This window comes from Oryzias latipes, chromosome 22 (genome assembly GCF_002234675.1).
Source record: "Oryzias latipes chromosome 22, ASM223467v1".
NCBI classification, from domain to species: domain Eukaryota; kingdom Metazoa; phylum Chordata; class Actinopteri; order Beloniformes; family Adrianichthyidae; genus Oryzias; species Oryzias latipes.
In genome coordinates this window covers 16,157,421-16,180,110 of record NC_019880.2, presented here as the reverse complement: position 1 = coordinate 16,180,110, position 22,690 = coordinate 16,157,421, and the positions used below count along the sequence as shown (strand labels likewise).

The following is a 22,690-nucleotide window of genomic DNA, read 5'->3' as shown; positions in this document are numbered from 1 at the left end:
AGATGATTTGCTGTGGCGACCCCTCAAAAACAAAGAAAGAGAAGATAGCAATTAACAAACACGTAAATGTTTAGCTCGAGATCTTAATAAAAGAAACCAGCTTTAAACACTGTCTACCCTCATTCACTGCAGAGGATACGTTCCATAGATAACCCGTGATAGGGGTAATCTACGAATTAGGATGAAAGATGTTTTAAGACCGTAAAAGCCCTCAATACACACTTCATACACTTTTTACTAACAAACGTTAACATTTTTACATTTGCTCTCTTGTTTAAACTCTCAAATAAGTCCAGTATTGTGGAATGAAAACAAAGGTCTGCTGGCAGCTGAAGATTTATGTAAGATGAACGTACTCTGTTCAGGAAACACAACAAAGAGATTGACTGACAAAATGTTCAGCCTATCAATACACAGAATACTGTACACTGTACAACATACACAGCTTGCAAAATCCCACTGAAAAAAATCCACAATACAGCGAGACCGCATCAGTTTAGTAAGGGAACAATGTACATCAAGCTATTGTTTGTAGAAATATATTCATAAATTGAACATAAAAAAGGATGGATATTAAATACCATGTTTAGATAACCTATTCAAAATTTGACATAACTTTGACATTTTTTGAGACTGGCTTCTGAGTAATTATTGTTAAATGTACAGATTTCAAGAAATGCATTTAGAAATACATTTATTGGGGGGGGGGGTATGTTTTCTAGATTAATATTGATTTTTTTTTCTAGATGTTCCTATTCTTTTCACAGACATAAACCAATATACCATAAAGCAATTATAAAAGGAAGCAGTTTGGATTATTTCAGCAGTTCTGCATAAAGTTCAGTATGTCTGCTTTTTCGAGAGATAGATAAGCCCTTTTCTGGCTTATAATATCCCAACAGTAAAAAATGTGTGGATGATTCTATCAAAGAAAGACACCTTCATGTCAAATCAGAAAGCAAAGGCAGAGGGGCCTTCATGTCCCATCACCAGGTTGCTGAACTTTCTGAGGATAGAGTAGATGGAGTTTGTAGTGCTGCTAACTGTGTCTATAGTCTTGATTGAAATGCTATGTCCTCCACAACAACTTTTTAAAGACAGAATTTTGGCCTCTTCCATGACAAATAAATAAAGTATTCAACTATGAATGCAGCCAAGGAAAAGGGCTTAAATTACAGCTAACATTGAACTATCTTAAACATGATTCTAGCTTGGCATTTACAACTTTAAAAATATATTTTTATTTTTATAGTGTAACATTACACCCCCTTCTTGGACAACATTATTTACTTACAAAAATCTTCCAATCAAATGCTACTGTTGTCGACCATGATGTCATGTTGCCACACTTTGGAGAGTTTGATGAACATGTTATGCTTTTATTACAGAGAAGGGACTCCTAAGGGAGCAGTTCTGTTAAGGACTGTTTTGAAGGGGCTCTTTTTCATAGATGGGTTTTCATTGTAACTTTCAGTCTCCAGTCTCACATGCCCTTTCTGTGACATGTTAGTTTGAACTTGATGCATCCCTATCATAGCAGGGTTGAACATTAGATTTTACACTAAGGTATCTGATCAGCTACAATCTAAATCAAATGTCCTTTCAGTGCATTTTATATGTTTAAACTTTTTTCTTTTTTTTCAGTTGATAGGTTAGTGATGTAGCCTATCATTTCATATTTGTAGAAAACCAATGTACTAAAATGTTTACATGCATGGCACTTTATTAGTTTTCCAATTAATCCCATAATTTGTATTGTTCTGTAGTTGAAGTGTAAGGTAATCCTGCAAGTAAGTTTTAAATGTCTGACTTGATATAAAAAATGCACATATTTCATATTTCAGTGTACCAGGTCAACATATTTACAAAGACATCAATTCACATTTGGAAAATATCCGCTTTGTTGCTCATTCTAACAAGAGACAAAATGTTGTCAGGCATTTAATTATCACTGTCCTTTGATCAATTTTATGAAAATTTCAGTAGTTGTTGACGTACAAATCTAACCTAAAAATGTAAAATATGTAAGCAAATGTGTCTAGACATGTTGAGATACATCTTTAATTGTTGATGGGAAAAAACACTAAAATGACTATATTTACTGTTCCTAAAAACTAACTTACTGGCATAAGCTATTTAAAAAATATTTTTAGTATGTAGATGAGTTGTACACTATAATACTATTATACTATTATGTAGTTGTTTTCACTTTAGAAATACAAGCTAATGTTTTAAAATATTTTAATGCTTAAAATGTAGTCTGCTTTAAAGAAACAAAAATATACTTAAAAAAAAAAAAAAGAAACTTGCTTTTACTTTATTTGGCTTTAAACATTGTGTGACACATTGAACAGACCACTTGGAGAACAACTCCAATGGAAAATTGTGTTTATGGTGCTTTTAACATGTTCTTGTGGCATTTTTCTGATGATGGAGGATAAAGAAAAAGAAGCTCAAGTTTGCATTTCTGAGTTTTTCTTTATTTAGTTGTGAATCATGACCAAATGCTTGTAGCTAGGGGTGTGATGACAACCCCATCCCCGCGGTGCTGTCATAAACGCGGTGATTACATTTTTTTCTTTAAAGGTTTTTTTTGTTGTTGAAAGTTTTACATGATTGGAACTATAAGAAACACATTAAACACATTCATCTTTGCTGATAATTTACTTTTTCTGCTACTCCTGGGTTCAGACTTCAAGGGTTTCTGGGGGGGAAACTTTTATTACTGTTCTCCTTCACTCCCTGCGCGCGGCTCTCATGCCCTCTACACTGCCCGCTCCCTCTACTTACACACACACACACGCACAGTTTCTGAAGCACACATCCCCATTCTACAACAGAAGTTTCCGTCTGCGAGGAAATACGACAAATTTACTGCGTTCTAATTATTCATTTCCATTGTATTTATTTCCATTACAAGCGCGACAGAATAATGCGTTGTAATTGTATTCATTTGAGACCCAGCCGCTGGGGGATTTTGTGTTTTTCGGGGGGGTTAACCGCGACGCCGCGCCCCCCTCCTGGTTCATCACCGTGGTGATCAAAAATCCCACACCGTCAAGGCTCTACTTGTAGCTATGACATAGAAGCTGCAATCGGAAGGCCACAAGCTCCCTACTCTGCTCTGTTCCGATGTATCCACACAGACGACTAAATCCTTGTACGGCTTCATTTTCCTCGCCTGGGCTGGCGTCTGGCTCAAAACTGTACGGCTGGCCTAGCTCAGATATTGCTCGCCATTTTTTTTCTTAATTTAGGGTAAAAACAGCATAATCATAATTAAAAGACCACTGGGGTCTTTCCTTTTTCTTGTTGCTTGAGTAAAAACTCTTTCGTGTCAACTCCCAGGATCTTCAGGGTGACTCAGTCCAAAACATTCTTTGGAGCCTCCTCCCTAAAAAGCAGATAATTAGCCAACAAAAATGAGACTGACAAAGACTGTCTTTTGCTGATTTTTATAGCAGGAAGAAAGTGTAAACAAATGGATGATAGAACGGCTGGCTTTGCACCAACAGCCCCGCCCACAACTCAGAGGCAAATATCTGATGAACAGAGAGGCAAAAGTCTTCATTAAGCTGATGTCGCTGATGTTGTGGATTTGTAGCTCACATATGTAGAAGTGGCCAATAAGGAGCAGCACTAAAACTTTCAGTAAAGGAAGCACTGCCTCTGAGAGCACTCTGCTTTGCTGTGTCTGCTCATTTACCTCTGTTTCTATGGATGGTAACTTTGCTAAAATAAATAAAAATGTTGTGTTTAAGCTAAATCTACGACGGAGTATTAGGGCCACCAAAAAAAAAAAAAAAAAGTAAAATTACGACATTTTATTTCGTAAATTTACGAGAAAAAAGTCATAGATTAACAAGGAGTCGAGTGGTTACCGAACCGAAGTTGTCCGTTCATCGGAGCATCGCTTGAAGATGAAAGATTTGGAGCCTTTTGTGAAGCTTTATTTCCAGGTTTATTATAGGTTTAAAACAAAGAGATTCTGAACCTTTGGCGACTCAAAATCAGATTATTGTCAGTAGAGGCGGTTTTCCGGGGTTCAGTGTCAGTAAAGCGGAGTTTCATATGTAAAACAAGGAGCTAAGAGACACGTTTGGGTGCAGAGGATCGCTGCAGCCTTTATTCTCCTTTTCATTCACAAACCCTGAAGTTCATCTGTCACCTTACGTCATGAACCTGTCATCAGATCCGAACACCAATGCGGAAGGTAAACGTCCCGTTATATCATCAAACAACAAAGATGAATGAAAATAGTCTATTATATTAGCATTAGAACGTTGAAAATGCCAAAAAAAGTGATCCGCCTTCTCAGACGGAAGCGTCACACAAACGTAGAGATCTTGTTTTTGGTGGAGGAAGAAAGGATTGAAGTGGAAAGCTGCAGGGACACGGATGGCTTCATCGGGCTGCAGGGATCCTGCAAACCAACCATCAATAAATAAAACTTTAATAAATTGTAAATCAAACAAATGAGCTTCCAGATATTTGGAACGTTCAAGCTCATTCAGCTCACCTGTTCAACAAAGTTTAGTCGGTATGCTCTGTTGCTGCGCGGCGTGCTGCTCTGCATGCTCACTTCCACTTAATATCGTAAATTTACGAGTTTTTTTCTCATAAATTTACGACTTAAAATCTTGTAAAATTACGAGTTTTTTCTCATAAATTTACAAGTTTTTATCTCATAAATTTAGGAGATAAAAACTCGTAATTTTACTCTTTTTTTTTTTTGGTGGCCCTAATACTCCGTCGTATAAATCCTCTTCTCCTTAGTAGGAGGTTGGAACCAAAGCTCTTGGATTGTGGTTGACAGCATGAGTTATAAAACATTAGTCTGTAAAAAGAAGACATTTGTTTATTTAAAAAGAAAATCCTGTTACAATGACTGAAAAGCCAGAAAAGATCTTTCTAGTTTCCACAGTTGCTAATGACAATGAGCAATATTTTGAAGATTTTATATTAAAAAGCACAAATCAGATCTTATCTGTTTACACTAAATTAAAAAAAAACAGTTTTGCAGAAGAACGAGAAATTTGGGTTTTCACTAGCTGAACAACTGTTTTTCAAAGCCTACATGTTAAAGTTAAAGCTGCGTTTCCTGTGTTGTTTTGTTTATCTTCTTAAAAGACTTGTGGTTCCATGTTCATAGCCTGGAATACATTCTCAAAAAATGTACTATCCTGCTCATTCTGACAGCCTGAAAGATTTGAAAGGAAGTTGTCATTAACACTCCTATTATAAACACAACAGTTTAACTGAAAATTGATGGGTCTTTTTTTTTACAACTAAAGGAAAATTCTTTTGGTGATTTGCCCACTTAGGATTCCCAAGTTTCTTTTTGATACCATCATGCAGATATTCAGAGTTTCCATTATTCTTTATGTCTTTAACCTTGGTTTCCCAGATTGTTACAGAGACCAGACATGTGTTAAAAGTTACAAAGACCTTTTTCGTGTTATATCTCCAGCCTTGTTACCACGCAGTTGTACTTTGATCACTAAGAACTCCACTTTAACGTCTGTTAAGATTCATCTAGCAAAAACTTCGATGTTCTCTATTTTTCTTAAACTGAAGTTTGGTTTAGGCTTCAGTGCCTCTGGGCTTCATACTATGTTACCTAATCTAATATACTAAAAAAATCTCAATAATGTGAAGGCAGCTTAACTCCTGTAGTTTGACTCCATCTACTGGCAGAAATGATGCTTGTCTTAAAAGAAAAAAAATCTAAACAGCACAAGAAACCAATAAACAACAACATTTCAAAGTTTTCCAAAATATAAGGTGCTACCAACATTTTTGTTAAAATTGTCAAAAACATTATTTTTACCCATCCATTTATCGGTAAAGTATATCACTAATGTTGCTTAAATCTTTTTGAAATGTGTGCACCTGTCCTGCACATTGATGTTTTCCACTTCTGTTTAATAAATTTGGTATCCACATTTTTCTTTTTATATTTCCCTCATTTTGTTTTTGCTGCACAGATCTCCTGCTGTACAACTTTTTTCTGCTGTTTGCTCTGAAATCCATTTTGTCAAACAAGTTGTTTGTTTTTTCTTTTTTTCAGTTCTACAAGCATGTTGTCCAGAGTGTGGAGAAGTTCATTCAAAAGGTATTTCATATTATCATACAAGATGGTTTGAGAGCTTTTGCAACTTGTATGAAATTGAAAAATTCCACATCACTTTTTTCTCATTAAGTTTAAGTCCCATGTGTATGAATCTGGAAAATTCCTTGTGACTTCACTTTCTAATTCTTACTTTGTATACATTTATTTTAGCTACTTGAAATCTATAATTGTGGCCATATTTTCTCCACAACACCTTGGAATATTTTAAGTAAAAAAAGTAGTTTATAGGCAGCTTTGAGGGTATTTACAGCTCACACCTTTTTCTTTGCCAGTGCAAGCCCGAATACAAAGTCCCAGGCCTGTATGTGATCGACTCCATCGTCAGGCAGTCTCGTCACCAGTTTGGCACAGAGAAGGATGTTTTTGCACCTCGCTTCAGCAAGAATATTATTCTGACGTTCCAGCACTTGTACCGCTGCCCTTCAGATGACAAGGTGAGACAGGTTTTAGTTGCTGTTTTCAATTTCTCTTTGTTTTTTCCTGTTGTTGTTTGATACAAATTCATCCAAGTGATGGGCTGCTTTGATCATGCATTTTCCCAGAATCCCTTAATATTTTGTTAGTCTGATGGTTTTGCATATGTACCTCTAGTGCACATGTGTCAAACTCAAGGCCCGCGGGCCAAATGTGGCCCGCAAATATCATTTTATGTGGCCCACGAGAACATAAACGTTTTTAGTTTCTTAAAATAGAAAATCATTTAATTTATTCATATCTAAGTGGAACTGGACTTGAAATATCGGATTGGGCAACTATACATTAGCACTTAAACACTGTCATATAATCTATCCTGACAGAATCAAATTTAAAGGATTTATACTAGAATAACAAGTAAACGTGTTTTCTATGCAACTGTAATTGTCACTTTAAAAAGTTATAATAAATAAATGATGAGATATTTAAAATTAAAGAGGGGTTACATTTATTTTTCATTACATTAGTTACATGTATAAGTTATATCTGGCCCTTTGAGTACAACCACAATGGTGATGTGGCCCTCGGTGAAAATGAGTTTGACACCCCTGCTCTAGTGGGTGCAAGTGGGGGTGATTATTTGTCACTTTGTGGACATGTTATGGGCCTGTATCTATTACAAAAGAAATCAATTACAGGATGGTATTCTGGTTTCAGCAAACGCCCACTGTCTAACATAAACTAAGCAAAAAAGTATTAATTACAAGAACTTGACCCCTATAAACAAGCTCCGGACTTTCCATTCAAACCTAAAAGTATCCAAAGCTTAATTTTACTGCTGCTTTGCATTTATTTTTGCATCCTTCTGGCCTTTGCAGAGTAAGATTGTGCGAGTCCTTAACCTGTGGCAAAAGAATGCAGTCTTCAAGAGTGACATAATCCAGCCTCTTTTGGACATGGCCGCAGGGATTCCTCCTCCCAGCACCACACCTGTCCTGCCCAGCAGCGCAGCGCCTGTCAATAACACTACACCTGGTCAGTACAACCCCCTCTGAGTATATTCTGTGCCTTTGCTGAGTGTGGTTAACCACTTTGTTTCTGTTGTTTCTGTGCTCTTCCACTCAGGCACCCCAGCCACACCCGCCACTCCTGCAAACATTGTCCAGGGCCTGCCTGACTGGGCATCACAGATTACAAACACTGATACTGTGGCTGCTGTTGCTCAAATCTTACAAAGTCCTCAGGGACAGCAGGTCAGTGAGCCAGACACTACCCAGTATCTCAGCTACTGCTGTTTTTTCTATTGTCACATATCAGGGCTTTATTTTGTTGTGTTGATTATTGGGAATGTCTCCTTTTAATGAACTAAACCGTTATATACAATGCCAAACAATAAAAGGAAAATATATATATTATGATCATTTTGATGTGTTTTGATGAGTCTAAAACAGAATTGTGTGACTAATAATGTTTTTAGTACACCTTCTCTGTGTTTTATTAGCCAGCTTTTATTTCGTTGAAACATTTGGATTTAGTGACGTAAATGTTTGAATGCTGTTACATGTTGCAGCTTCAGCAGCTGGTGCAGAGTTTGCAGATGCAGCATCAGAAGCCCCAGCCGTCCCTGCTGCAAGCTCTGGATGCTGGCCTTGTAGTGCAGCTGCAAGCTCTGACAGCTCAGCTCACTGCTGCTGCTACTGCTAACAGCCTCAATCCCCTGGAGCAGAGGGTCTCCTCTTTTAATAAGGTAAGGCTACATTCACTACAACCCTATACTTTTGTGTTCTTTCATTGTTATCATGAGGATAATATTTTATTTTTTTATTTGTTGCAGAAACTCTTGGGCCCTTTTGATTTTGGAAATGATTCCGAACGCAGTGAAGAATCAAAAAAGGAGACATCGTCGTCTCAGATGTATGTTTCTTTTAGTTTATAATAACCTTTCCTTTTTGTATTTATGTTTTTTTAATTTGTGATCCAAATTCTTTGTTTCTGCTAACTGTGTGAATATTCAGATTTTGTATAATCAGGCTGTTGACCTTTCCTAGGCCCATGGTGTCAGAACCCATTAACAGTTCACTGTTCCATCAACTGGCCGAGCAGCTGCAGCAGCAAAACCTGGAGCAGTTTCAGAAGCAGCTGCTAGAGCACCAGCAGAAGGTGAATCTTTGGATCATTTTGAAACATTTGGGTTCAGATAAAAAGAAGAATTCCTGAAGTGCTTTCTTCTTCACCTAAGTGGAACATTTAGGGTGTGTCAGATCTTCAAGCATCAGGTCCCCATAACATTCAAAGTGGACAGTTTATATTTTAATCATATTTGAAAGCTTTTAAGTAATTTAGAAAATAAAAGGAAGAGAAAAATAATTTTAATGTTTACAGCCTTATTTTCTCTTTTAAATCATTAAATGATTATTTAATGGTTTTTAACACAGCATTAACACTTATTTTGGTCAACTATGTCATGAAGCTGTTTTTAAGAACACAAGCTTAGCTTGAGCTTTGGCTTCATGTTTTTTATTCTATTCTATTGATGTCTCTACAATGTTGTAATTTGGTTTTGTGCTTTTTATTCTTTTATGTTTTATGATTATGCTATGTTTTGTTCTCCATGTGTCCAGCACTTTGGGCCTCCTTGGCTGCTGGTGGAAGGTGCTTTATGTATAAACCAACAATGAAATGATGAATGATGAGCTAAGATGTTGTTTTTTTTGTCCAAGCAGGCCATGAGCATAGAGGCACAGGACTCAATCTTTTGCCAAGAGAACTCTGTTACAGCGTCACAGAACAGCAGCCAGCCTCAGCCGCCTGACCAAGAAAACAAGATTGATGATTCCATAGACAACCAGCAGCAGGTATTTATGCCAATTTCCCTTAAACAAGTTTTAATACTTGTTTTTTACTGAGCTGAAGAATGGTTGTAGTTGCTGCTTTTCACTGAGGGACTTGTGTCTTTATAGGACATGGATCTGGACGAGGGTCCTGACGGAATGGAGGAGGACATGTTTGAAGCAGATGATAAGAAAGCTTTAAGCACACGGTCCAGAACGCGTTCTAGGTCACGCTCCAGGTCAGTTTGTCTTAGATTCCTTCTTATTGTAAATTAACTTGCTCTCTTTTCTGCAAGACTTGTTGTTGGAAAAGTGTTTTCTTAAGAAGTCCTAAAATACTTTTTGATTTTATACTTCCTTTTGAGAAAGTTTCTTGGCAACATAAATATAAAAGGAAATTTATCCATTTATCCAAAATCTTGACTGGGATTAATTGAATTCAAAAAAATAAGTTGTTAATATTTTTAATGCTGTATTTCTTGTTAGTGTAGGAGCCTTTAGATCAGAGCTGCTCATTCCTGGTCCTCAAGATCTACCAGCGTTCGAAATAAGTGGTTATCCTGTTGTCCGAGACAACCAGATTTCACGGAAGACAACCAAAATGAACCTGATGGTTGTCCATGTGACAACCTGGTCTTTTATTCAACATTTTGGTATTTTTCGACTATAATTTTTGGCAACCTCTGAATTGAGTCATATGCAGCACATCCTTTCCACTGACAAACGAAGTGCGTGCATGCTAGCGAATCCTTTCTGTTTCTACATGTGCACTTTTCAATAAAGATTATTCAAATAAATGTGTTGAACAACAGTACCTGGCGCAACTGTTAGAGGTCTCCAAAAACACATTCAAAATAATCAGCCCATTAACAGAAGATTTAAAGCACATTCATAAAAGACTAACTTTCACTTATAACAGAACAGACTGACATGAGCTGAAAAAAAAGGTTTTTCCATGGGATTGATATGATATTCTAAATTTTTACAACAGTCTTTGTATTTTAGATTCTTTAAGCAACAATTATCAAGACCAAAGAAAAAAAAGAACCAATATATTTAAATCTGTGTAAAGATACTAGTTATAAAGATATTAGTTTCAGGTTTTTGGCAATACTTTGTGTAACCAGATGCTTCAATATTTAGTAAAATGTTTGTTGTTAATATTTAAAGAGTTTTTTAAATGTCCATCATAAGAGGCAGTTGATATTAGAGGTATAGAAGAAATAAAGATGCAAGTACGGACATCTGAGAAGCTTTCGTTGCTGTTGAATATTGGTATAGAAGGAAAACCAAAAATTGGGGAGGACAACCAAATATTACTTGCCAGACAACCATTTTTTTTTCTTTATTTCTAACGCTGTCTACCATCCTACATGCTTTTCAGATCTCCAAGCCCTGCTAGCTGCTGATTAGCTCAATCACATGTCTCCAAATGCTGATTGAATGAACACACCTGGTCCAGGTACTCAGCAGCAAGCAGTGCAGGGAGAGCTGGAAAACGGGCAGGGTGGTAGATTTCGAGGACCAGGAATGAGCAGCCCTGCTTTAGCTGTTAGGATGTTTTTAGTTTATTCTGATTTTGATCGTCTCTGCAAGCCAGTGTGTGCCTTTGAATTTAGTATAACAGAAGGCTTCTTACAGGTCACCTAAAAGAAGAAGGTCCCGGTCTCGTTCAGGCTCACGTAAACGCAAACACCGTAAGCGGTCCCGCTCACGCTCCAGAGATCGCAAGAGGAAGTCGTCGAGATCTTATTCAAGTGAACGACGGGCTCGAGAACGAGAGAAGGAGCGTCAGAAGAAGGGGTTGCCTCCCATACGATCCAAGACTTTAAGTGGTGAAGTGACATTTTTATGAGTCAATGTAACTCAAATCTTTTAGTATTCTGTACTTTCAAGCATATGGACCAATTCTATGTTTGTTTTCCTTATCTAGTGTGCAGCACAACCTTGTGGGTTGGACAGGTGGACAAAAAGGCCACTCAGCAAGATCTGACAAACCTGTTTGAAGAGTTTGGCCAGATTGAGTCCATCAATGTGAGTAAAGCCGCGCTTAAGGTATCCCACTACATCACATTCAATGGAAGCTGTCCGTGTTCATGCAGGACATTTAGTATTCCCTGCTGTGTTGATCTTTTGCGTTTTACAACGTCTGATACTAACGGTCTTTTTGCAGATGATCCCCCCCAGGGGCTGTGCCTACATCTGCATGGTCCACAGACAGGATGCATACCGGGCTCGTCAGAAACTCAGCACAGGCTCTTTCAAAATAAGCTCCAAAATCATCAAGGTCTTTATGTTTTGTTTTTTTTCAATTGTTTTTTTTATCAAATTCAGTTTAACCATGGTCTTTATTTAGTAGAACCTGAACTAAAAGGATTTAAAAATGTTGTGTTTGCAAATTTGTTTCAGATTGCATGGGCTCTGAACAAAGGCGTAAAGCAGGAATACAAGCAGTTCTGGGACGTTGATTTAGGAGTCACCTACATACCATGGGAAAAAGTTAAAGTGGATGACTTGGATGGGTTTGCAGAGGGAGGAATAATTGACCAAGAGACTGTCAATGAAGGTAAAAATACACATTTCTTTCAGATCTACAATTTTGCAGAACAAAAAGTGCTTGTTTGATGAAAGAACGTATTGCTGCTATTCTAAAACTTACATTTAATCTTATTAAAAAAATATTTTTTGGGGTTGCAGAATGGGAAGCAGCCAAGACCTCTGAACCAGCCAAGGAAGCTGCAAATCAGCCAGTAAGTGCTGAGAGCCCAGCGACATCCAACACCCAGACTGAGACCTACAGCCATCAGGTCACCATGATGCCTGTCCAGGTACAGAGCAACATCTGCAAAAACCTTATTATATAATGTTTAAAGTTTTGAAAAAAAAGGACCAATTGCAACTCCGTGTTATTTCCCACGCTAGTATATTGTGATATTTCTATATTTATATGAGTATCATTAATGTGCCTTCTCTCATGCAGTTACCAGTTCCCCAGGCAGTTCCCAGTGCTGTGGGTTTGGTACCTCCCTCTTTCCCTGTCAACATGGGCATACCACCGCCCGGATATGGGCCGCCACCACCATTCATGAGGCCTGCCTTTAACGCCTCACAGCCCCCACCAGGTAAGCAGCCATGTGGTCTTTTGGCTCTAGATGAGAAACAAACTGTCAAAGCTCAGGATGAAAACAGACATTGATTTTAAACGGAAGCGTTAAATTAGCTACGTGGCAAAAGTCCAGGTGACGGTGAAGCCTTTCTTATCATAGCAGCGTAGGCCTGCACAATATACCGCAAATTTATCGTTATCGCGACATCAAGCTGTGCAATATGCATACCGCAAGAGACGGCGAAAATCGCAATAAATGTTTACCTTGACCCTTGTGCTATCCTAGGCACTTTAACGTTGGGAGTGGGGTCATCTAGACCCACTAGACAGTACTCTGAACCTTTTTTCTTCAATGATTTGTGATCTTCACTGGTGTCCATGGATTACATGAAATCTTTCCACCTTTATCATGGTAGGGAGAACACGTCAATGGAGGGGGGGGGGGGGGGTCATCTAAGATAGCACAAGGGTTAAATGTGCTAAAACAAACTCATGGCAGCTTGAAATGTTGAATAAATGAAATAAATCCCTTCATGCATTTAACCAATCAGAAGGACCCGTTTACGCTGTTGATCAATCAGATGAGCCCTTTTATGTTTGCCTCCTATGTCGACAAGGGTCATTTGGAGTATAATTTTTATACTGTTGCATTGAAATGGAAATTATTTTTTTGGTTGGTTTGATATTTGTTTATATACCGCAAATTATCGTTATCGCAATATTAATCACCAATATCGCATATCGCGAGTTTTCCTCATATCGTGCAGCCCTATAGCAGCGTTTTGAGACATGAATTTACTCCTTCATCAGGAATCGGCTTTACTGTATCTTGTTTTTATTTTGGAGTCAGCCAGTCATCCCTTTGGCATTTCTAAGTGGTCCAGGATGCTGCTGCTCACATTCTGATTGGTCTGCATAAGAGAAGCCGCATTGCCCCACGATGTAAAGGAAGCTCAGAGGAAAACCAGGCTTTTTCACTATCGGACTTTCTAAAAGCTTCCTCATTGTCTATTTTTTAAAACTCATTTTAAAACTTAATGCTACAGACAGACATTTGATGTAGGTTCAAACTCTGCCCTGCTGGTGTTTTTATTGTGTTTATAGCTTTTTAAAAAGTTTTTTTTATGCTCTTTTTTTAATTGATTTCTTTAGCTGTTGTGTTAAGATTCTTTAAAAATGAAACAGTTTGTCTATTTACACTAAATTATTTGTTTGTTTTTGTTTACGTGTGTGTAGGTTTCATGCAGGCCGCTCAGACAGCGGGACTGGTTGCAGCTTCTCAATGTAAGTTCTAATCATTTGGTTGCCCCTAACTAGAGCTGTGACGGAGTGGGATTTTTGATCACCGCGGTGATGAACCAGTAGGAGGCGCGGTGTCGCGGTTAACACAAAATCCCTCGGCGGCCGCTGCGCAAATGAATACAATTACAACGCTGTATTCTTTATTAACAAATTACAGTAACAACTAAATATTTTCTAACTAATGAACTAACTATATAGGTGTTGTAGAATGACTATGTGTGTGTGTCAGCGCCCTGCGTGTGTAAAAGGAAGGAGCGCGCACACGCGTGTTGGGGGTGCTGATTCTTTTGCACCGGACCGCTCTGGAGCTGCACGCGAGTTTCACCTGTGCTCTTTGGTACAGACATCTTCTCAGAATATTATTTATTGCCCAGTAATAAACGAGACTGCAGACACTTTGTCACCTTTCTGGTAGCCATGAAGCCTGACACCCATGAAGAACGCGGGGCAGGAGGCTCCGCCTTTGCTTATACAGACACGTAACAACATAGTTCCCAAACAAAACATGTAGTGATATTCATCGAAACCAGTGCGCGTTCCTGTTTGGTGTTACAGAGTGAAGGAGAACAGTAATACCCCCCCACACACACGCACACACACACACAAAATCATCTGGCGGGCGGCTGTGTCGCGCACTCAAGAACGCACGCAGCTTGTAATGGAAATGAAGAATTAGAACCCAGTAAATTTGTCGTATTTCTACCAGAGACGGAAACTTCTGTAGTAGAACGGGGATGTGTGTGTGCTTCTGAAACTGTGCGCGTGTGTGTGTGTAAGTAGAGGGAGCGTGCAGCGTAGAGGGAGTGAGAGCCATGCGCAGGGAGTGAAGGAGAACACTAATAAAAGGTTTCCCCCAGAAACCCTTGAAGTCTGAACACAGGACTAGCAGAAAAAGTAAATTATCAGCAAAGATGAATGTGGTTAATGTGTTTATTATAGTTCCATGTACGCATCATAAGCAGAAAAAAAACTTTCAAAAAAAAAGTGCTGTGATGCGGTTATCGTCACACTATCCCTAACCAAGCTTTATTAATAGATTTAAACATTTGTGTACATTTCTTAAATGTTTTATTTATTTGCTTCTCCTATTTATGTCTTAGCTCTAGTGCAGCCAACAGTAGTTTCCACACAAGAAGCTGTAAAAGAAGCATCTTTCAGCACCATGATGCCTCCAACCACCACTTTACCTGGTACTTTCATGCCCTCGGCCATTCCTGGAGCTCGGGTCTTCAACCCAGTAGGAGTTCAGAGTCAGCAAGCCGCAGTTGAGAAAGCTGCACCACCTGCAGAGGGCATGGACTCTGCAGTAGAACTAACACTTCAAGGTAAAACAAACTAAATCTAGCATGCTGTCAAACGAGAGAAAAAGAACGTTTGTCCTCATCCTTGATGCTACGCCAAATTTGAAAATGACTTTGTGTTTTCTGTGTCCAGGCATGCAGAATGCAGTCCGCAGTGGGATGGGTCTGCTCGGCATGCACCCTTCAGCTTCTCTTCCTCATCCTCTGCATCAGCCTGGTCTGAGTGGGCCGCGAATGCCCGGCCTGTTGCCCCTGGATGTGCGACCTAACCTCCTTCAGCCGGGGAACGCTGCTCGTTTCCCGCTCCTCATGCAGCCAGGTCCAGTCCAACAAGCTCCCGGCATCTCAGACGGTTCTCTGCGGGCTCCGGCTCGCCCCAGGGTCCCTTTCACTCCCATGGACCCATTCAACAGAATCCCCAACCTCACCAATGAGAGTTTACCCAAAGCAGAAACAGAATCCTCCTCTGGAGCAGATGAAGGCAAAGACCAAGACTACCGCTTTCCTCCTGTGGAAAAGCAGAGCACTGGCTTACTGCGCACCCCGCCGCCAGACCATAGGGAACCCCTTGGTGGTGGAGGACAAGGAGGTGGAGGCAGGCCTCCCTTGCTACAGACCCCAGGAAGTCAGCTGGCCAGATCCAGCTTAGCTGGCCGTTTGCAGGCTCTTGCAGGCTTCACTCCTGACAGTCGGTGGAACCAAACCAGAGGGGACTTTGATGAACGAGATGGGATACAAGGCGGCCCACAAACACCAGGGGGTCCAAAAGGCTTTCAGGATGAGCGCTCCACACCAGGACAGAACTTCCCCAATCGCTTCGACGGCCGTTCCGGTACAGCAGGGGGAACAGGAGGAGCTGTGGGGGCACCACCACCCTGGAACCGTAGTGGTGGCCCCACAGCCCCATTTGACAGCGAGCATCAAGACCTAGATGACCGCAGACGGCCGTGGGAGAGGCAAAGAGATAGAGATGAGCGAGACTTTGACTTCAGGAGGGAGATGAACGGTAACCGCTTGAGCCGCGAGAGGGACCGAGAGCGTGACAGAGACCGGGACCGTGGCAGAGAGCGCACCAGGGAACACGAGCGCGACAAAGAGCGTGAGGGGGACAGGGAACGCGAGCGAGGAGGCTGGACGCCTCTTCTTCCTCTGCCCACTCCACTGCTCCCCACTCCTCCCATCAACCCCAACCTGACACTCAACCAAGGCAAACCGCTTACCCCCCTCAAAATCAACCCTCCAAATATGCAGCGGTTCCAGTCCCCATTGGTGTCCCAAGCTCAAGCCAAGCCCCCTCTTCTGAGTCTGAATCAGCCCCCACCTCAAGTTCAAATAAAGTCTCTTCCTCCTCCAGCACAGAACCAAGCAGCTGTGTCCATGCCGCAGTCCGAAACTCCCGCTTTGGTTGAGACACCTGTGGGACAGTCTGCCCCCGTAACCCATTCACCCAAACCGTCCTCTGATGAGAAGGATCAAAGCCCTTTGCCTGAGCGCCCCCCCCAGTCTGAGTCCTCCCCTCAACCAGAGACCCTTCCACCCTCAGAGTCACCACCCCATCTCCCGTCAAAGACCTCTGCTTCTCCAGACAACGAGACCATAAGCCACGCCTCCCCCCTGCTGCCGCTTTCATCCCAAGACTCACCTGGGACCCTCCCAGCAGCTGAGAGCCCTCGTGAAAGTCCCACCCGCTTTCTGAAAAAGCAGGAATCCCCTCAGAATGACGAGGATTCGTCCCACACCCAGCGGGTCAATGGACCCGAAAGGTGCAGCGCCAATGTTGCTGAGCCCACGTCGAACGCCCCTCACGCCAGTGATTGTTTGCTCCCTGAGAGTGAAAGGAAGCCACAGCAAGTGCAGGCTTCACCTCCTAAGGACCCAAACAATGAACAGAGTGAGCCTTTGGAGGAAGCTCCGAGTCAGCCTGTGGTAGACTCTGTCACAGACACTGAGGGGACATAATCATCACTCAGTAGGTAAAAGATCATTTTGTAAAGTTGTCTCTTCTTCTCTGTACTCATGTCAGCAAAACTACCACCACAACACGGGACATGACGAATAATGACTCACACCGCCTGTTGTTCCATAACAAAAAACAAATGATTTTATCTCACAAATATCCCTGTTTTTAAACCCAGAGCTTCGTAGCTGGTTTATGGGTAGGGCTTTTCTGTTTGTATTTTATTTTCCTTTTTTCCTTTTTTAAGCTGTAAAACTACTCCACCCATTTAAAAAAAAATACAAAGCTTGGTTCATTTTATTGAGTTGCCTGCCAAAATGTTACAAGTGTATTTGGGGAAAATTAGCTTTGCCCTTCCTATGGAAGAGAATCTGAATTCCTGGCTGTTCGAGGATGATTTGACTGCATACTCACCCTATTTCTGTCTTTTAAACTGATGCTTTTATGATGTCCAGTAATGCTTTCTGTTTCTAAGCAGAACAAGTGGCCTACAATACAGACCAGAACAGCTGCTTGTAGTCTAAAAAAAAAAAAAAGATTTTAGAATTTAATTAAAACCTGAAATGTTGTACACCCTAATTAAATGTCTGTAATTTGTTTCTAATTATACACTGAACTCAAACAGCAAATCCTATGCCAGAGGGAGTATCGAGTAACTGAACAGGGGGTGTTCTGATGTTGGCTGCTTATTGTTTTAGCTTGAAATAAACATTCTCTGTCTGTTGAAACACATGCTTTAGGACTGTTTTCTGACCCAGGACCAGGGGAGAAATAAGACTGCTTTACAGACTTGTGTTGTCACGACACTCGCTGCAATGCTGCTATTCCATCCATCCGCAGAGCTCTCTGTTGGATGCAATCGTGTTGGTTTTAGCTTCTGATGACTTCAAACCCCGTTCGCTTTCTGCTGGGTGACTGGTGCCTTTTTTGTTGTAGTTGTTTTTCACATTTGATTTGTCTTTCAAACTCCCCGTGTGTGACGCACATTGGCTCAGTTTCAGGTGGTTCTCCACCTGCTTAGACCGAGCCCACTGGCTAAATAGCCTGTAATGTGTTGAAAAAGCACTCTTGTACTCCCATCTGTCAGTGCATGCAGGCCTGTGGCTGCGTTCGGACCTTCCTTCTCCTCACTTGTAGTGGTTTTTCTGTTCAGACTCACTGTTAGAAGATTCACCGCCTGCTTGTCCTAACACAGGAGCTGTGATGTTAAATAAAAGTTGAAGGTGTATCAAGATTTCTTAGCCTGTTATTGTCATCAATCAAATGCAGGCTGATTGGAGGATATTTTCTTTTCTTCACACAAACTAATGATTTTTTAAACATAAATATTTTAGATTTATCCATGGATGTAAAAATGTTAAACTTTGCAGCCTTAAACACCCACTCCGATGGATTTTGAACATGCTCTGTTGGCCTTTTTTTTTTAAGTCGGAGGACACATGTTAAGAAAAATCTGAGTATTAATAAAAAAAGAATTGTGAATCAGGAGCAGACGAAGAAATATCCTTTGAAAAAAGCATTTTTGTTACGTAGAAAAAGATGATGGGCGGGCTATAACCTCCCAGCTGTTACCAATGGGGTGGGGAAGGGGGGAGGGGTTGCTTTGTTCCAAAAGTCCCGCCCCCTCCTGCACTTCTGAAACTATGTCCCAAAAAAAAAAGATTTGATGCTGGGGTTTTTTTTTAAACAGTATAATTATAATGAAAAGACCTCAGGAAAAGCTTTTACAATAGATGGAAAGATGATCGGAGTGGGACTTTAGCTGAATCCTAAAAAGTTTTAATCGTCGACAAAAAAAGCCTATTTGCTGAATCCACATAAATGACAGCCAGAACTCCTGCCCCCCTTATTAAAAACATAATAATCTTAACAGCTGGTGCTTAGGTTGCAAATAAAATAAGAGGAATGATGGTGAAGGAGAAGCAGAGGGGGGGCCGGATGTAGATGTTAGTTACCTCCCTCCACCTTGTGCTGCCAGGAGCCCAGCTGCCACAGATGCTGGAAGTGCGTACTCAGCAAAACACGTCAAGTTTATTTTGCCGCCGGCTCGTTCCATTCCGTGGCTTTGATTTTTGAGGAAAACACGAATGAGGCAGCGTGCTAATAGTCTCCTCCACCGGTTGAGACGACCCTGTTAATCCAACCAGGACACTGAAAAACAAACACTTTTTCTTTTTTTGCGTTTGTGTTCTGACTTGGTCCATAAAATGCCCCTCTCCCGCCTGGCTCAGTGCGGCCTCAGCGTCCAGCCAGCCAGGTCCGGCGTCCCACTGACCTTCCCCCCCATTGAAAGGCTTGACAGGCTTGTGACTGCAACCGCTATCTTGTCCCAAACAGACACTCCTGCGTGCGGCGATTGGCTGCCGCCCTCACAATAAAAAGAAACCCTCACTCCACACATCCTCTAGCATCCGACAAGTTATTTATCCCCGGAAGAGTCGGTGAAAAAAAGGCGTGTCTTGGATTGAGTTTGGTTGTTTTTTTTTCTACTAAACGTTCCATTACGGTCACTAAAAAAAAGGTCGTCCAGCAGACATCATGGTCTGTTTATACTGCATTATAAATGTGAGCTGGACCTGGGGGACGAGAGCAGAGCGAGCTTGACCTTTAGCTGAGGATTACCCCAGCATGCCTTAACGACAGGCGGAAATAATGTGCTGCTGGCTTATGCCACAGAGGACGGCGTAATGTGTGGTTTTAACAGCAGGTCAGATGCAGATGGGCTCCCTGATGTGAGGAAGTCAATTAGACAGATTGGTGAATTTGAGCTTGTAAAAAGGCTTTTACTGTGACATGGGGGAATCATAAAACCCTCCTATTGGATGAACTGGAAAGGCCTGATTTATTCCTGTCATCATTTACTGTTATTGCTGACTAAAATAAAATAAAAGTGCTCTGCCTTGGAGCTGAAGACTCAGTACCACATTTGGCCATTAGAGGTCAGTGTGGGACCACAGAGCTCAACACTGCTGTACAGTCTCTTAAAATCTGCAGTGCTCACCTCTCTTACCTTTGTTTTGGCTCTCTTTGGTGCAGCAGCAGAAAACATCTGCGCACTGAGTATTAAAACTTACACACTTTTAGAACCTAAATATTCTATAGAGAGCCTATTCCCTCAGTTTTGTATTTAATCATTTGGGTCGTGTGATAAATGAAGCACGATCCCTCTTAGCGTGAGATCTGGCTGCAGATTCCCATCCTCTAATAGATTCAATATATTGATTGGGGCTGAAGGAGCTTGAGTCAGAGCCTCACAGAGAGATGCAGCAAATTCCAGGAGTGCCAGAGAAAGACAGCAGCATCCGTCACCCAACCGCTCAGTGATGCAGAAGGGGGATCCCCTATCTCTGCTCACACTAGACAGCCATACTATTTTTCTATGTCTGCTTTCTAGAGGCCACTGTTATCAGACGCTCCCAGAAATCCTCCTCTTCCACAAACTTCTCCTAGCTCAGCAGGCGCCTCAAAAATTGGTCTGGAGGGGAGTGAGGCCTCTTTTTTTCCCCTATCTCTACAAGGGAGGAAGGTCAGTTGTTTGATTAGGAGCAGGTCAGGGATTGACCATCTCCAAAAACGTAAATCTTGTTTTTTAACTTGCTCTTGTGACATTTTTCTCATGATGGAGAACATATAGAAAGAAAATTAAGCTAAAACAAATTGCATTTCTGAGTTTTTTCTTTATTCAAACCGTTTTCAGACGAAAAAATGATGTTAGAAATTCGGCTTTTTTGTGATGTCAAAAATAGGGTGGGCAGGTCACAAGATCCCTGCTTCGCATAGGGGAGGGGAAGGGAGGGGGGGTTTCTCTGCAGCAACAGTCCCGCCCACAACTCAGAGGCCAATCTGTAATGAACTCCTGCAGAAACTACGTCCTAGAAAACAACACAGGTTTTTTTAAAACTGCAAAACCACTGGGAACACTTTTACAAAAGATGATGGGAGCAGGGATTTAAGGATTTAGCTGTTATTTCTTTGACTAAACATGCTCATATTTGGCTGTGGCATTTAAGTTATCTAGAAGTTATTCCTAAGAACCGGCGATTGTTTATTTTTCCTTCTTTCGTTTCCCACAGTTTTAGAGACTCTTAAGTAGAGGATTTTTACACATCGCGCAGACGTTTCTTTTTGGGTTTTTTATGATAGCCAAGGATCCAAATGTGAATGAATTTTCATATTTTTATAACTCTTTGGAGCTGAGACGCCTGAAGCTGGACGCCTGGTTGTCAGCATCCCGTCTCTCCCGTTTCCAAATACCAGTAAACATGCTGGATCTGTTTACGGCTGGTCTTGGACTCCCAGTCCTCCTCAGATGGGCTGAGGGTGAGGTTGTGAAGAGGTTCCGGGTCGGCTCATGTGGGGGGGGGCTGTCAGGGTGAGGGTCTGAAGGAGACTTGGATTGAGGCGGAGCATCATTAAGCTGACAGGGGAGTTTATTTAAGCTGCACGAACTATGCATGCCTGTGATGAGGAGGAGGGGTGGGGTGGGGGTGGAGAGATGCTGAGCAAGCATCTCTGCTTGTTCAGGACAACGGCGCCTCACAAATGTGGGAATGAATGAGGGGAGCAAAGCTGCAAGCTCTCCATTGGTGCTGCTCTCACTAGGGGGAGCTCATGGAGCCTCTGGGTTCTGGAGGAGCTTCACCCTTCTGTAGCAACAAACCTTCACCGCAGGCGTTTTCCAGTACGGCTGGAGAAGCCGTGTCGCCCTCTTTCATGTCTGTCATCGTTTGAGAAACCCGGTCATTAAAGGCTGACTCAGCTCCGTGCTGCAGATGTGACACCTGCTTCATCAACCTCCAGAGCCAGCCTCATTGTTTCCACAGAGGTGCACAACGTGTGTCTACCTGCCCACACACGAACAAGCTCCCTTTTTTCCACGCTTCCACTGTTTGCTAGTAGCTAATAATTAGCCCTGGGGGGCTGCTGGTTGTCTGCCTGTTTGTTTACAATAGTAAGAAGCAGATTCCCCCCCCCCCCCCCCTCCTCGGAGTCACAGGCGTCACTGTGAAGTGTGCACAAGAGACGGAGCAGAAGGTGCCACATTAAGATGGTAGGAAATTCCTGACTCACAGGGACGGTGCAGGAATGGGGGGGTTTAGAGGAGGTTAACAGATTTGTACGGATCAAACTCGCTCGTATTCTCGGCTGAGATAAAAGCTGCCAAAGCCGGGAGTCTATTAAAACTTGAGCAAACGTTGAATTCAAACATAGTATTTGTAGAACGATCTTCCTTTTTATTGTTTTTGGGTCATCATTTTATGAACAAACCTTTAAAAATTAGCAATGGAATAAAATAAAAAGAAGATAAAGAGACTCCCTGCATGGCGACTACTACAACAAAATATTTGTGCTTTCATAAACAATCAGGTGAATAAAAGCCCCAAAACTCCTATTATGGCACTGTTGGATGCAAAAATCTTCAATCAACTGCACAACATGACTTATTTGACCTAGAAAATTGTGATTCTTTTCTCTATTTTGTGACTAAAGTTAAAAAAAGATGTGTAATATGGACACCTAAGTCCATGTATAAACTATTTAAGAAAAATCACTAGTTCAGCTTTAAGATTTTATTGAAAGGAAGCAAGACTTTTATGTTAAACTGTCCAAAAAATATTTGTGTTCACTTAAAAAGCCCAAAGACTA

General features: G+C 41.2%; 1 protein-coding gene across 3 annotated transcripts in view; it reads left to right on the top strand.

Moving 5' to 3' along the window:
- The window catches only part of scaf8 (SR-related CTD associated factor 8), a 29,389-nt gene extending 11,113 nt beyond the window's left edge, over positions 1–18,276 (top strand). For all 3 annotated transcript variants that reach the window (XM_011490509.3, XM_020713675.1, XM_020713674.1), the window contains exons 3-20: positions 6,071–6,115; positions 6,406–6,567; positions 7,426–7,582; positions 7,673–7,800; positions 8,118–8,294; positions 8,382–8,461; positions 8,596–8,707; positions 9,271–9,402; positions 9,508–9,617; positions 11,020–11,213; positions 11,312–11,412; positions 11,552–11,665; positions 11,788–11,944; positions 12,076–12,206; positions 12,359–12,500; positions 13,721–13,768; positions 14,887–15,111; positions 15,221–18,276. In XM_011490509.3, the coding sequence (XP_011488811.1) occupies positions 6,071–6,115; positions 6,406–6,567; positions 7,426–7,582; positions 7,673–7,800; positions 8,118–8,294; positions 8,382–8,461; positions 8,596–8,707; positions 9,271–9,402; positions 9,508–9,617; positions 11,020–11,213; positions 11,312–11,412; positions 11,552–11,665; positions 11,788–11,944; positions 12,076–12,206; positions 12,359–12,500; positions 13,721–13,768; positions 14,887–15,111; positions 15,221–17,046 (4,041 nt within the window). In that variant the 3' untranslated portion in view covers positions 17,047–18,276. The remainder of the gene's footprint in view (positions 1–6,070; positions 6,116–6,405; positions 6,568–7,425; positions 7,583–7,672; positions 7,801–8,117; positions 8,295–8,381; positions 8,462–8,595; positions 8,708–9,270; positions 9,403–9,507; positions 9,618–11,019; positions 11,214–11,311; positions 11,413–11,551; positions 11,666–11,787; positions 11,945–12,075; positions 12,207–12,358; positions 12,501–13,720; positions 13,769–14,886; positions 15,112–15,220) is intronic.
- The last annotated feature ends 4,414 nt before the right edge of the window (positions 18,277–22,690 follow it).